The 15464-nt window shown below is 41.3% G+C and overlaps 2 protein-coding genes across 2 annotated transcripts; both read right to left on the bottom strand.

Moving 5' to 3' along the window:
• Positions 1-244: 244 nt before the first annotated feature.
• On the bottom strand, positions 245-8558 carry lpl2a (lipoprotein lipase 2 a). Its single transcript, XM_089001639.1, has 10 exons — positions 8311-8558; positions 7600-7796; positions 6220-6399; positions 5989-6100; positions 5698-5931; positions 3477-3719; positions 2276-2396; positions 1856-2074; positions 1627-1734; positions 245-1538 (listed from the first exon to the last, which is right to left on the bottom strand). The coding sequence occupies exons 1-10, from the start codon at positions 8408-8410 to the stop codon at positions 1517-1519; spliced, it is 1536 nt and encodes a 511-aa protein (XP_088857765.1). The 5' UTR covers positions 8411-8558; the 3' UTR covers positions 245-1516.
• A 1561-nt stretch (positions 8559-10119) lies between these two features.
• On the bottom strand, positions 10120-12684 carry LOC148895615 (lipoprotein lipase-like). Its single transcript, XM_089001062.1, has 4 exons — positions 12421-12684; positions 11710-11906; positions 10227-10502; positions 10120-10149 (listed from the first exon to the last, which is right to left on the bottom strand). Exons 1-4 carry the CDS (start codon positions 12518-12520, stop codon positions 10120-10122), a joined length of 603 nt encoding a protein of 200 aa, XP_088857188.1. The 5' UTR covers positions 12521-12684.
• Between the last annotated feature and the right edge of the window lie 2780 nt (positions 12685-15464).

Raw genomic sequence — 15464 nt, 5'->3', positions numbered from 1 at the left:
AATGAATCGGCACCGGATGATCGTGCCAGGTGTCCTTTTAAGTGTCATTGATTATAACGACCAGCACCTGCGAGGCTGCAGGCAGGGCTGACGTCGCTACCCGCTGGTCGCCAATCTGAGCGGGACGACCAGCACCTGTGAGGTGTAGGCGGGGGCGACAGCGCCCCCCGTTGGTCGTCAACCAGATCATGACACACTTTTTTTTAATCAAAAACTGAAAATAATAAAACATAAAGACAATGTGTATGTGACCTTTCAGGTGTTGTTTATTAAAAATACACCTTTTAATCACATATCTACATTTATGTACAGGTAGAACAGATTACATTAAAGCAAAAATCTATTATTTCTTAGTTACATCAACTCCAGACCGTACACAGTATTAAAATGCCCACCCCTGGGGGTGACAAATAAAAGTCACAATGATTGCAGTTCCGATTTCTGGGGAGTGTCACTCACTAATGACGTACCAATGCAGAAAAATGGCAGAATCACGTCATGTCTTGTTTGCTAACACAAAACAACAGCATCCAATCAGAAACATTACAACATATTGCTGTATTACAAAATAAATTTGCCTGTCCAATAGCCCAAAGAAAAAAAGACAATTGTTATTGATTTCCAATCATTTTGTACCACATTAAAAACAAAAAACCAACGCAACCATATTAACACAACATTGGTCGTTTGTTGAGGTACCAGCCGAGTAATGGGACACAATGTCGAGGTGTAACTGAGTAGACAGTAGTAACGACAGTTTGTTGTCATGACAACCATAAAGCACCAAAAAAACACAGCAACAAAGCGCTTTGTTGAACTTAAGGCACACTGATCCAATTCCCCACAGTCACATGCCGTGCTGGGGCCCACAGTGGTGAATGCTTTGTTAGGTCAGATATATATTACATGTCATATAGTACATAAATACACTGTTGCGTACACTTTTATTACAATAACACTTTTCCTAAAATAATGAAGCAAATCCGTGCCTCTTTGAGACTGTAACAGTCGATATGGCACGGGTATGGGTAACATTTACATGGACTTGAAAAAATATTTCACTCAAAACTGGGTCAAAATCTCCAAACGACTACATGAAGCGAGGCTGGCCGACTACCTGCCTGTTCTCATAGCACAAGTTCTTTATTCATTTTGTATCAATCAATTTCTTTCAGGGAAATTACGTCCATGCAAAATCATCCACAAAAAAAAAACGTTTTGAAAGTGTAATCTATAAAAACTAATTTAATAGGACGTTAATACCTCAAAATATTGTCAGACTATTTGATGACAAGAGTGCCGACATGCCTCTGATACACATAAAACCAATCAATGACTCAATAAGCTCATAGTAATAACATGTATTTTGTTTTAAATTAAAAAAAGAAAAAAAGGACATCCTGCCGTGGATATATACGAGTCACCGCGGCGCTCTTTGGATGCTGAACATCATATAAATTATCTACAAAGTGCTGAAAAGGACACAGGGGTAGCGAAGGTTGTTTTCTCCGCAGGGTCAACGGGCCTCCAAGGTTATTCTAGCGATAAAGATGTTTATATTGACAAAACCTTGACAAAGTGATTCTTGTGTAGTGATTAGACAGGTGGAAAAATAAAATTATTTACCTTTTGGAAGTGCGTTTTGTGCCGGTTCGCCATGCGTCCTTACATTTGACAAAGGTAAGCTCCTGCGTTAAATGGGAAGAATCGGGATCTTTTGCGCAGAGCACCATCCTGGAAAACATGTCAGTTAGGAATCATGCACTCTGCACGCTTTTTTTTCACCCAAAAAGCAGAGTTTTTTTATTTATTTTGTCAATAGTGTAACCAAACGTCTTTCTGTGAAAACCCTTACTTTTGTTGCGTCTCTCCAGCCCGGATTCGAATTTTGTGCACCTCCATGTTGGCGCCGTCCGAGTCGCCGGACCACCAGGAAGAAACCGTCTTTAACATACTGGAGGCTGACCATCCGTTTGACTCCTCCCACTTGAATTTCAGCATCAACAGCTCGCCGATGTTCTTTTCGGTCACCAGCAGGAAGGAATGCGTCCGATTTGTTGCTATTTTCTCCTTCCTTGTCAGACAATCAAAGGGACGCGGGGTTAATGTTTTACCGGATGTCATTAAAAACGTTACCCGCAAAGTTAATGCTACCATTTTGTTTCTCGTGATGCTTCTTTCTTGTTCCATTATTGCGCAGCCGACACGCAGCGGCGCGTTTTAACTTTTTACAGCAATTCTTTGACACGGAAGCTCAATTTGATGGCACACTCACAACTGAAGCTGCACATTGTCCGCCTCCCCTTGGGTTCCAAACAGCGAGACGGTCAGTGAGGGCTCCATCTCCGAGCGGTTGACTTTACTGGAGAAGTGGATCTTCAGCTGGTAGTGGTAAACTGTACAAGGAGAATTCATATAAGAAACGAGACAGTGACTTGAAGATGCTAAGCGAGTCATCGTGTAATCGCCAGAAAAATTGTCAATGAAGGAGCGTCCCTAGAAGCTGCGAGAGGGAGATGACATCACAGCCAGCTGATTGGATGGCGAATAAGCGCTTTGAGGCAACGCCATGGCATCCATGGCAAAGCGTTCAGTTTTTGATCACCATTTTGCCTTTTGATCATTTGAGCTCATTCATTCAAATCTTGTTTGGTTTGTTTGAACAAGTTCAAAAATTCAAAGAGCAGTGAAGTGAGCGAGAATAGTAGCAAGGAACCCCCACCCCTCCCTATTGGATCCTACTATATTTTGCCAAAGAGCCCATTGCCATTTTCACACCGCATTCCTGGCTAATTGGTGCATTCGAGGTGGCCGAAGACTTGAGCTGGGATTGGCTTCGCCTTTCAGGCACAACTCGCAAAAGCGGAACATTGACGCGTGTGCATTCAGACACCGGTTGCTGTTTGCTCAATGAATATAATTTCATACACGGGGATGTTAACTGTCTTAATGTTTTCTTTAACTCATTCACTGCCATTCCTGAATTTATTCGGGAATTGAAAATATGACGTAGAGCAACATTCCCGAATTATTTAGGGTTTTGTTTTTTTCAAGCTTGGGTGCCGATAAAGCGCTGGTCAGGCCTCTGGCAAGGTTTTTACCCTTCCATAAGGGGCAGCATTTTCCTTTTTTCCACGTTAGTGCTTTGTTCCAGATTCAGGTGTTGTTCAAGCACTGTATAAACCAATTTGTATGTATTGCATTGTATTTTGGACAACCGCCCTCATTTCAAGCTCATATTACTCCAGATTCATATCATTTAGGAATTGATTCTTTTTTCTGATGAAAGAAGAGTGGAAGATTTCTTACTCTGTACTGAAAGTTGATGTAGTCCTAAAACACACTATTCTGTAGGTCCTCGAATTCAAGTGACAGTGACAAAAACCCTGACACTGGAGAGGACACATTTTAGCACGTCGGCCAGTGAAAGAGTTAATTGGTCTTGGTGGTGAGTAATTGGCTTGCAAACCACTAACCTCTAAACGGCATGCTGGCTCTAGTCTTGGTGAACATCTGCACATTGCGCGCTTTGCGGACCTTGCTGATGTCGTAGCCCACCGTGTTGCAACGGCTTTTCCGGCAGCCGAGGCACATGCCGCGGTCGAACCTGTCCTTGCTGCCGCAGCGGTAGGCCTTGGCCGCCTCCTGCTCGTTCAGCAGCGAGTCGATAAAGAGATGGATAGAGCGCTCGTGCTCGCACTTGACCGCATCGGCGATGGCTGTGGAAGAAATAGCATGTTAAAAACTGATTTAGAGAAATTGAAAAAGCCAAGCAAGTGTTTCCATTTGTCGTCATCCACTGAGCAAACTGGACCGTGAGCCGAGATCCGGACTGCCGATTTCAACAAAGACTCATTTGAGCCACGTTTGGGCCCCTCTGCTCCTGTTCAGCCTGCTGTGAATGGGGTCATTGTGTGAGTGGCAGTAACAATGTTTGCCACAAAGACCGATTAGTGACAAGCAATGCGGAGCCAAACTGCAGGACTGTTTTTGTTTGGACTAATAGCACACATGTGATGCCTCGTTGGATGTCGAGACTGCTTTTAGTTTGTGTAGACAGTCGTGCAACAACATGACAAATTGCCTACGGGGCTTCCTTAATTTCCAACGGGGTTCCATTCTCAATGTTGTATTTGAGTCAAAACCAAAGATGACAGACATTCGCGCTCACACTAACGAACATCTAGGGCAGGGGTCGGGAACCTTTTTGACTAAGAGAGCCATAAAAGTAAAATATTTAGAAATGTTTTTCAGTGAGAGCCACACACACACACACACACACACACTCATAAGCTTTCACACTTGCTATCTGCAATCTACTTCTCGCAGAAGTATGTTGATGCTAACGTTAACATGGGGCTTGTTAAAATGTCACTGACATTCGACTGTTTCATCGATTGTATTGTTTCATTGCAAATTAGACTCAGAACATTTTCTCTCCTCTAATGCTCCGGTGCATTCACGCTGAAGTGCACTAGTTGGGCTCATTTAAAGGGGCGTTTACCTCTATCAACATGACGGCCACTATCATCCAATCAAAATGGCGCTTTGGGCCGTTCTAGGTCAGTGTCATCCAATCAAAATTGCGCTTTCCGCCAACTGCAGTCCCAACGGGAAATGAACGGCGAAAAAAACGACAATATGTATTTAGTTTTATCGGCGAGCCATATGCATTCATCAAAAGAGCCATATATGGCTCGCGAGCCATAGGTTCCCGACCCCTGGTCTAGGGCAAGTGTCGGGAACCTATGGCTCGCGAGCCATATATGGCTCTTTTGATGATTGCAACTAGCTCGCGAGAAAACGCAGTACCTATTCTCGCTTTTTCGCTGTTCATTTCCTGTTTGGGCGGCAGTTGGCGGAAAGCGCAATTTTGAATGGATGATACTGACCTATGGCCGTTGATGTCGAAACAGGTAAACGCCCCCTTCTAAATAAGCCTGACGAGTAAAAAAAAAAAAGAGTATCGTACACTTCAGATTGAATGGACCGAAGGATTTGCCTTTGTGGAGAGAAAAAGTTCTGCCGTGATTCTAATTTGCAATGAAACAATACCATGAATGAAACAGTTGAATATCAGTGGCACTTTGACAAGCCCCATGCCAACGCTAGCATCAATATACTTCTGTGAGAGACAGCAGAAAGCAAGCGTGCAAGTTAATGAGCTGTGTGCAGGCTATCGAGCAGTAGCTTCGCCTATGGACCCAGCAAGTTTACTTTCATTCCGATCGTTTGGCTGGTTATTTTACCAATCATTAGGAACGGTAAACTATTCATATTAATGGTGAGTATTATCACAAAGTTATTTTAAATAATATATTCTCACATTTTGTTGAAATCACATGCGTGCATGTTTGTGTGTGTGTGTGTGTGTGTGTGTGTGTGTGTGTGTGTGTGTGTGTGTGTGTGTGTGTGTGTGTGTGCACTGAAAAACATTTCTAAATATTTTACTTTTATGGCTCTCTTAGTCAAAAAGGTTCCCGACCCCTGATCTAGGGACAGTTGGAGAGTTTAATCAAGCTGCCATGGATGTTTTTGAAATGTGAGAGTCAACGGAGTACCCGAAGAAAACCCACACAGGTCATGAAAACTCCATGGCCAAAATTTAACCCTGCAACACTGCATTGACCAGTCTGCCTGGACGCAATGACCAGTCGACCACCGAGCCACCTCCCGATTGATTTCTTTCTTTCTCACCAAATATCCCAAAGTTGGCAATCTTCTCCAGAGCGCCTCGAAGATTACAGCCCGGCTGGAAGCGTCCTCCATTTGGGTAGATGTCCACATGGCCCACAGGCTGCTGGATCCCGATGCTGAGACCCAGGGTGCCTCGGGTGCAAGTGTGGAGGACGTCAACGAAGCCGGCGTCATCTGGGGAGAGGCGCCAATGGGCGTGCTTGCCCTCAAAGTCGGGCGCGGCTGGGTCCAAACCTGCAAACAAACACGCGTCTCAGCGTTGATCAAAGTAACGTGTTTGTTGCATTTTACCTGTTATCCTTCCAACTTTGTTCGTCGCATGGCTTCCTGCGAAGCCGGCTACATGAGCACCGAGGCTGTAGCCAATCAGATGCAAGTTGTCAAGAGGGATATTGGTGGTTTCCTATTGAATGACAATCATGATAAAAGAGCAAGATAGTTGTTACATCAGTTATTCAATGGTAGCCCAAAAGGAGCAGAGTTTTGCTCCAGTTCACCCACGACCCTAATGGAGACGCCGACCTCAATCCAGTCAATGAAGCGCGCCACCTCCTGCCCCACCGCCTTGGTGTTCTGGGCCGCAAGCACATAGTGTTTCCGCGCCGTATTGAGCCAATCCACCACAATGACGTTGGCCATCAGCTCTCGCTCATACAGCGCCGACACTAATTTAGCCACCCAGCTTTCAAACAGGCCACTCAACTGTGGACGAGAAGGACACAACACATTGCGCTTGATGTTGGGATGGGCATTTATTAAAAAAAAAAAAATACAATCACAATTTCTTGAATGATTTTGAAATAATGATTCATAAACCAACCACTACTACGATTTGTGACAAAAAGTCAACATTAAATCTACAGTGGACTCCTAAATACTGTGTGCCATGTGCAGATTTGCATATTTATGTTTTTGTTTAACTGTCCTCCCCCCATTTCTATGATTTTTTAATTTTATTTATGTATTGATTTGTTAATTTGCTATTTGTGGGCCCAATCCCAGGTGTACAATGGAGGGGCATTATAACTTCAAAAAGTAACCCTGAAAACAAACAAACAAATAAACATTATTAATTATTTATTATTATTATTATTATTATTATTATTATTATTATTATTATTATTCTTGTTCTTCCTGTTTTTATTATTACTATTATTATTATTATTATTATTATTATAACCCTGTTTTTTGATAACTTGATTTGAAGAGATCTTTTGATTTGATTAGACTTTATTTGTCTCACAGTGGAGACATTTACTTTTCACAGCAGCAAAAACAAAATACAGAAGCTGCTGTAAAGCTAGCCAATCTCGCGGCGCCACCTTTAAGAAAGAAAAAAAAATAATATGGCTTTTGCGTTATCATTAGCATCTATTAACATTGTATGCTAATGAGTCAATTACCAGTTTTAAAAATATATATTTCTGTATCTTAATAACATGCAAATGTGTAGTCTGAACTGTTACAAATCATTTGCAGGGATTAAAGCTTTTTTTGTCTATATTGGTTCAATCTATAACAAAATATTTGTTGTGTTAAACGTGCTAATCTAATACACACTATAATATAGCATGAAAGCAAAGTGCTGAAATCAGGACTGTTTTTCCCAATGCTAAACTGTTCCTGCATGTTCTGAACTCATGTTTCTATGTGTACTATTGAGCATAATAATGTAGACTAAAAATCTGTATTTATTATGTAGAATGCCTAGAATTTAACCCCGAGACTTAAACAGTATTTTGGAGTGCAATAAATGTTTTGATAGTTACACAATTCATAGAAGCAAGCCTTAGAATCCAACTTTTGCGGTTTATTGAAGCAAGTAACGCAGAACTCGCTGCCGAGGGAAATTTGCAATTGGGTGACGAGTCCTAACCGGTAGAAGCATGTAGAGTGTCTCACCGTCCAGCCGTGGATAATCAGGAAGGTTTTGGCGGTGCTGTTGAACGCGCAGTCCGCCAGCGAGTCGGGGCGGCCGGGGAAGATGTAGCAGAGGTCATCTTCCGGGTGGGAGGGTCTGCGCAGGGAGAATCTGACCACAGTTTCATTGGCGTCATGCTTCTCTTCAAACAAGTCTTTGATTGGATCCAAGATGTTACCTGTGCGAAGAGGAAAGTTTGCCATTGAGTTCTCAGTGGATGAGTTTGCGTCCTGGCATGAGAGGCTAACACCTCGTGGCCCCTGATTACTGCACTTCATGCTGTGCTGTTAGGCTGAGCTCCATGGAAACCAGAAGCTGCTTCGCTAAATTTCTGAGGAGTCAGCTGACTCAGATGGGGGGATGTTTGATGCCTGTGTGTGCGTGCATGCGCCCGTGTGTGTATGTGATACACACATTGGTGGGCGCGAAGGAGCGGTACACATGACACTCGCGTTCACGGGGTTACAAACATAACATACTGAATTATACAATTCCTACACAAATAACAGTATCCTGAACGCATCGCCATTCATCTCAGAGTTAAAGTTCCTCCACTTTTTCGCACTGAAATTACGCCAATCGCGCTCCATGCATGTTTGTTATGTTAGCATGTCAATAGTTGCAGCTAACACACACAAATAACTTTTCACACGTAAATGTCGACTACGTGGGGTGCTCCTTTGGCAACTCACCAAAAATAAAATATGTGAGGTCTTCCTCCAAACACGTCACATAGCGAACTGCTGCATTCAACACCACTAAGCAAAGAAAGCCGAATCTCCAGGCTTTCATTGCTTTTGACAGCTTTGTTCTGAAAGTGTCTTCAAGCGCGTTGGAAGATGTAAAAGAGTTTGTAAATCCTAGCTTGTTATTTCAAATAGAATAATCCCTTTTGGGTGCGTCGTGTTGCGCATAGCGCGCAGGCATGTGGTCCACCTTGAACCGAGTCCGCGTCTTAAATAGAACCTGAGCCCCCCATTGGTTGGCAAACTCAGGGCGGAGTATGGAAGCATACCCTGGTTTTAAAGTCAATCATTACATTGGAATGCGAGTGCGGGAAAAGCGTCGTCAGCGACAGAACGACAATTTTAGACCGTATTCAAACACCCGAGGGAGACCCCTACCTGTCGCCCCACCGGAAGGCCAGAGCCGGAATCGAACTCTGCGATTTGAGGCAGACGTGCTCATCAGTCGACCAAGTGCTACCCATGAGAACAATATACGGAATTAATTTTAAAATAGTATAGTGAACGACAGTATAGCCGTATAGCGCTAAATGATTATATTACATGAAATTAGATTGTGCCATATTTATACTTTCAATTTTAAATTGTTGAATGATAAAGTGGGTTGGCTAAAGTTGCTAACGGTTTTTTTCTTGGCAAAAACATTTTAAATTGTTCGTAGGTTTATTTAATTTTATTTGATTTTATTTTTTTTATTTTAAAATTTACTACAGCTACGGTCAATTCAATATGGACAAAAATTAACACATTTCCCACAATGAACGACAGTATAGTGGTAAATGATTATATTACATAAAATTAGATTGTGCTATATTATACGTACTTTCAATTGGCCAATCGTTAGTCAGGAATGTAAAAACGATTGAATGATAAAGTAGGTTGGACAAAGGTGCTAACGAGTTACTTCTTGGCATTTTGGCAAAAAAAACATTGCTCGAGGGTTTATTTTATTCTATGTAATTTCTTTTTTTGCGTTATTTAATTCACTGCAGCACGACCAATTCAAGTTTACAATTTTTTACACTTTTCCCACAATGCCACGGGGCATGGACGTAACCTTGGAACTTCGAGGGAGGCGGGGGATCAAACTTCCTCTGGGCGGATTTGCCCCTCCCCATTATTTGAGTGCCGCGACCCGTCTTTGGTCATTCAGAGCAAATGAGCATTACCTCATATTTATTCTAAAGTCGATCTTTCGCTCCTGCGTACAGTTAGCGTGCAAACTATGCTTACAATCCGAAAATGTATCTGACCAGAGTTTCCAATCGAGCAACTATATATACTATATAACTACTGTATATGTTTTTTCATCACTTTACTGGGTTTTTATGAACCGTCTTGATATTTGTAATCGTCAACATAATTATGAAGGCCTTCAGCATTTTAAATTACAGTTGATGATTTCACCTTCCATGTAATACACACACCATAACATAAAGCATATCCATTGCAAGTATGCATGAAGATGCAGCAATGTAATCTCAAGAAACATGGCCACTCGACCAAATGGAGTTCTTTCGCGCATCTGGAGGCGTAGTTTTGATGTAATGAAGACACATTACTTTGTAAACAATGTCTTTTCCTGAAGAGATGGCCAAACCTTGGTTCAATCACCTTCCAGATTTTTCTTTCAAGTATTTTACAAGCAGTTTTACATTGCATCTATCCCACTCTTATTTGGGGAAAACAAACTTGCTATGGGGGATGATTGTAGTTTCTATGTTACAATGTGAGGTTAATTAAAGTTGTGGCATGCTAAGGAGATAACAGCATGTCAGCGGACAACTGGCATTCCAAGGCACAGGGTGCGAGGCAAAACTCAAAAGGCTTGCTTGAAGACATGTGGAGTCCCCTTTTCCTACCAGCTCCTGCTGTTGCCATTCTATCAATTTCAATGGTAGCCCAAAAGGAGCAGAGTTTTGCTCCAGTTCACCCACGACCCTAATGGAGACGCCGACCTCAATCCAGTCAATGAAGCGCGCCACCTCCTGCCCCACCGCCTTGGTGTTCTGGGCCGCAAGCACATAGTGTTTCCGCGCCGTATTGAGCCAATCCACCACAATGACGTTGGCCATCAGCTCTCGCTCATACAGCGCCGACACTAATTTAGCCACCCAGCTTTCAAACAGGCCACTCAACTGTGGACGAGAAGGACACAACACATTGCGCTTGATGTTGGGATGGGCATTTATTAAAAAAAAAAAATACAATCACAATTTCTTGAATGATTTTGAAATAATGATTCATAAACCAACCACTACTACGATTTGTGACAAAAAGTCAACATTAAATCTACAGTGGACTCCTAAATACTGTGTGCCATGTGCAGATTTGCATATTTATGTTTTTGTTTAACTGTCCTCCCCCCATTTCTATGATTTTTTAATTTTATTTATGTATTGATTTGTTAATTTGCTATTTGTGGGCCCAATCCCAGGTGTACAATGGAGGGGCATTATAACTTCAAAAAGTAACCCTGAAAACAAACAAACAAATAAACATTATTAATTAATTATTATTATTATTATTATTATTATTATTATTATTATTATTATTATTATTATTCTTGTTCTTCCTATTTTATTATTATTACTATTATTATTATTATTATTATTATTATAACCCTGTTTTTTGATAACTTGATTTGAAGAGATCTTTTGATTTGATTAGACTTTATTTGTCTCACAGTGGAGACATTTACTTTTCACAGCAGCAAAAACAAAATACAGAAGCTGCTGTAAAGCTAGCCAATCTCGCGGCGCCACCTTTAAGAAAGAAAAAAAAATAATATGGCTTTTGCGTTATCATTAGCATCTATTAACATTGTATGCTAATGAGTCAATTACCAGTTTTAAAAATATATATTTCTGTATCTTAATAACATGCAAATGTGTAGTCTGAACTGTTACAAATCATTTGCAGGGATTAAAGCTTTTTTTGTCTATATTGGTTCAATCTATAACAAAATATTTGTTGTGTTAAACGTGCTAATCTAATACACACTATAATATAGCATGAAAGCAAAGTGCTGAAATCAGGACTGTTTTTCCCAATGCTAAACTGTTCCTGCATGTTCTGAACTCATGTTTCTATGTGTACTATTGAGCATAATAATGTAGACTAAAAATCTGTATTTATTATGTAGAATGCCTAGAATTTAACCCCGAGACTTAAACAGTATTTTGGAGTGCAATAAATGTTTTGATAGTTACACAATTCATAGAAGCAAGCCTTAGAATCCAACTTTTGCGGTTTATTGAAGCAAGTAACGCAGAACTCGCTGCCGAGGGAAATTTGCAATTGGGTGACGAGTCCTAACCGGTAGAAGCATGTAGAGTGTCTCACCGTCCAGCCGTGGATAATCAGGAAGGTTTTGGCGGTGCTGTTGAACGCGCAGTCCGCCAGCGAGTCGGGGCGGCCGGGGAAGATGTAGCAGAGGTCATCTTCCGGGTGGGAGGGTCTGCGCAGGGAGAATCTGACCACAGTTTCATTGGCGTCATGCTTCTCTTCAAACAAGTCTTTGATTGGATCCAAGATGTTACCTGTGCGAAGAGGAAAGTTTGCCATTGAGTTCTCAGTGGATGAGTTTGCGTCCTGGCATGAGAGGCTAACACCTCGTGGCCCCTGATTACTGCACTTCATGCTGTGCTGTTAGGCTGAGCTCCATGGAAACCAGAAGCTGCTTCGCTAAATTTCTGAGGAGTCAGCTGACTCAGATGGGGGGATGTTTGATGCCTGTGTGTGCGTGCATGCGCCCGTGTGTGTATGTGATACACACATTGGTGGGCGCGAAGGAGCGGTACACATGACACTCGCGTTCACGGGGTTACAAACATAACATACTGAATTATACAATTCCTACACAAATAACAGTATCCTGAACGCATCGCCATTCATCTCAGAGTTAAAGTTCCTCCACTTTTTCGCACTGAAATTACGCCAATCGCGCTCCATGCATGTTTGTTATGTTAGCATGTCAATAGTTGCAGCTAACACACACAAATAACTTTTCACACGTAAATGTCGACTACGTGGGGTGCTCCTTTGGCAACTCACCAAAAATAAAATATGTGAGGTCTTCCTCCAAACACGTCACATAGCGAACTGCTGCATTCAACACCACTAAGCAAAGAAAGCCGAATCTCCAGGCTTTCATTGCTTTTGACAGCTTTGTTCTGAAAGTGTCTTCAAGCGCGTTGGAAGATGTAAAAGAGTTTGTAAATCCTAGCTTGTTATTTCAAATAGAATAATCCCTTTTGGGTGCGTCGTGTTGCGCATAGCGCGCAGGCATGTGGTCCACCTTGAACCGAGTCCGCGTCTTAAATAGAACCTGAGCCCCCCATTGGTTGGCAAACTCAGGGCGGAGTATGGAAGCATACCCTGGTTTTAAAGTCAATCATTACATTGGAATGCGAGTGCGGGAAAAGCGTCGTCAGCGACAGAACGACAATTTTAGACCGTATTCAAACACCCGAGGGAGACCCCTACCTGTCGCCCCACCGGAAGGCCAGAGCCGGAATCGAACTCTGCGATTTGAGGCAGACGTGCTCATCAGTCGACCAAGTGCTACCCATGAGAACAATATACGGAATTAATTTTAAAATAGTATAGTGAACGACAGTATAGCCGTATAGCGCTAAATGATTATATTACATGAAATTAGATTGTGCCATATTTATACTTTCAATTTTAAATTGTTGAATGATAAAGTGGGTTGGCTAAAGTTGCTAACGGTTTTTTTCTTGGCAAAAACATTTTAAATTGTTCGTAGGTTTATTTAATTTTATTTGATTTTTTTTTTTTATTTTAAAATTTACTACAGCTACGGTCAATTCAATATGGACAAAAATTAACACATTTCCCACAATGAACGACAGTATAGTGGTAAATGATTATATTACATAAAATTAGATTGTGCTATATTATACGTACTTTCAATTGGCAAAAACGATTGAATGATAAAGTAGGTTGGACAAAGGTGCTAACGAGTTACTTCTTGGCATTTTGGCAAAAAAAACATTGCTCGAGGGTTTATTTTATTCTATGTAATTTCTTTTTTTGCGTTATTTAATTCACTGCAGCACGACCAATTCAAGTTTACAATTTTTTACACTTTTCCCACAATGCCACGGGGCATGGACGTAACCTTGGAACTTCGAGGGAGGCGGGGGATCAAACTTCCTCTGGGCGGATTTGCCCCTCCCCATTATTTGAGTGCCGCGACCCGTCTTTGGTCATTCAGAGCAAATGAGCATTACCTCATATTTATTCTAAAGTCGATCTTTCGCTCCTGCGTACAGTTAGCGTGCAAACTATGCTTACAATCCGAAAATGTATCTGACCAGAGTTTCCAATCGAGCAACTATATATACTATATAACTACTGTATATGTTTTTTCATCACTTTACTGGGTTTTTATGAACCGTCTTGATATTTGTAATCGTCAACATAATTATGAAGGCCTTCAGCATTTTAAATTACAGTTGATGATTTCACCTTCCATGTAATACACACACCATAACATAAAGCATATCCATTGCAAGTATGCATGAAGATGCAGCAATGTAATCTCAAGAAACATGGCCACTCGACCAAATGGAGTTCTTTCGCGCATCTGGAGGCGTAGTTTTGATGTAATGAAGACACATTACTTTGTAAACAATGTCTTTTCCTGAAGAGATGGCCAAACCTTGGTTCAATCACCTTCCAGATTTTTCTTTCAAGTATTTTACAAGCAGTTTTACATTGCATCTATCCCACTCTTATTTGGGAAAACAAACTTGCTATGGGGGATGATTGTAGTTTCTATGTTACAATGTGAGGTTAATTAAAGTTGTGGCATGCTAAGGAGATAACAGCATGTCAGCGGACAACTGGCATTCCAAGGCACAGGGTGCGAGGCAAAACTCAAAAGGCTTGCTTGAAGACATGTGGAGTCCCCTTTTCCTACCAGCTCCTGCTGTTGCCATTCTATCAATTCACAAAAAAAGCATAGAAAGCCAAAATAAATTGTAAAAAAAACAACAACCAATCTATCATTTCAGTTCAGATATCAAATGTTTGTGAAAACGCCCTCGGAACCTTGTTGCTAAATGTCAATATCCAGCAGCTGGGATTGATTTTTATGGGGTGGTGACATATTATTCTAGTTTTATCTCTCTCCGAAGTACCAAAAGTACAGAACGAAATGCTCACCAGAAAGGCAAACACGCCGGTAGTGTGTGCACTCACTGCAGACATTGGACGGCAACATAAAAATGGACGAGGTCATGGCTGAAGCGATGCCATATTTGGTGACAGCAGAAGAGGCAGAACAATCAACGCCTCCCGCCTCCATAAGTATTCAGTCGGAAACGCATCGTATCCAACCACCCCGTTGAATATCATATTATGTGAGTGGCACACCAAACATGACGGCCGTACAACCCTCCACAAAATTTTGTTCCGAGCACTGTTCCCAAAGAGCATGGGCGTCAAACCCACTTTTGTTATGGACGTTTTCTCTCGTGTTATCACTTCTACACAACAAATTGGTAAATACAATCAGTCAAGTCAACTAAAATAGTTTGTTCAATTATTGTTCGCGTAAAAACAGGGCAACAAAAAATAATTTATTTATTACACAAAAAATAATATGATTTAGTTACATATTTCAGCAATGATCATATAAGATGACATGCATGATTTGCTTCGGCTTCGGAACATGACATAAATGTTCATAACTCTAGCTTTTATTACTTTAATATAAAAGGCAACACCTGAACAATTAGAAATATCCACTATGTTCCAATCATTCCGCTCCCTTGCATAGCGGTTTGCTGGTAATGACGAAAAAGACGATGGCTATCAGACATCTTTGAAAATTCATCGTCAAGTCAGATTAAAATAAATGAATTAAAAAAAAATGTGGGGATAAATGAAACGTCTCCAGTTTCATCGAGTTGAGTTTATTCGCCACGTTCACAACGCCACAACGACAGTAGCTAGCTGCTAGCTAGCTCCGACCACACAGAAAAAAGCTAGCAGAAAAAGGTGGAGTACGGTACAATATATTTGATTGAAAGCTTTTCGTCTTTTATTTTTAGATAAATAAGAATTAT

The sequence above is a fragment of the Hippocampus bargibanti genome, linkage group LG07 (assembly GCF_051943395.1).
Source record: "Hippocampus bargibanti isolate YZ-2025 linkage group LG07, ASM5194339v1, whole genome shotgun sequence".
Classification (NCBI taxonomy): Eukaryota; Metazoa; Chordata; class Actinopteri; order Syngnathiformes; family Syngnathidae; genus Hippocampus; species Hippocampus bargibanti.
Note: the sequence above shows the minus strand (reverse complement) of the source record. Positions and strands in the feature narration are given on the sequence as shown.

Coding starts and splice junctions, on each gene's coding strand:
- LOC148895615 (XM_089001062.1), bottom strand. CDS start 12,520: ATGAAAGCCTGGAGATTCGGCTTTCTTTGCTTAGTGGTGTTGAATGCA. Junction 10,503..11,709: donor TGATTATCCACGGCTGGACG/GTGAGACACTCT, acceptor TCTCGTCCACAG/TTGAGTGGCCTGTTTGAAAG. Junction 10,150..10,226: donor AATGGCAACAGCAGGAGCTG/GTAGGAAAAGGG, acceptor TTGGAATGCCAG/TTGTCCGCTGACATGCTGTT.
- lpl2a (XM_089001639.1), bottom strand. CDS start 8,410: ATGAAAGCCTGGAGATTCGGCTTTCTTTGCTTAGTGGTGTTGAATGCA. Junction 7,797..8,310: donor CCTCACATATTTTATTTTTG/GTGAGTTGCCAA, acceptor CTCTTCGCACAG/GTAACATCTTGGATCCAATC. Junction 6,101..6,219: donor GCTTCATTGACTGGATTGAG/GTCGGCGTCTCC, acceptor GTCATTCAATAG/GAAACCACCAATATCCCTCT.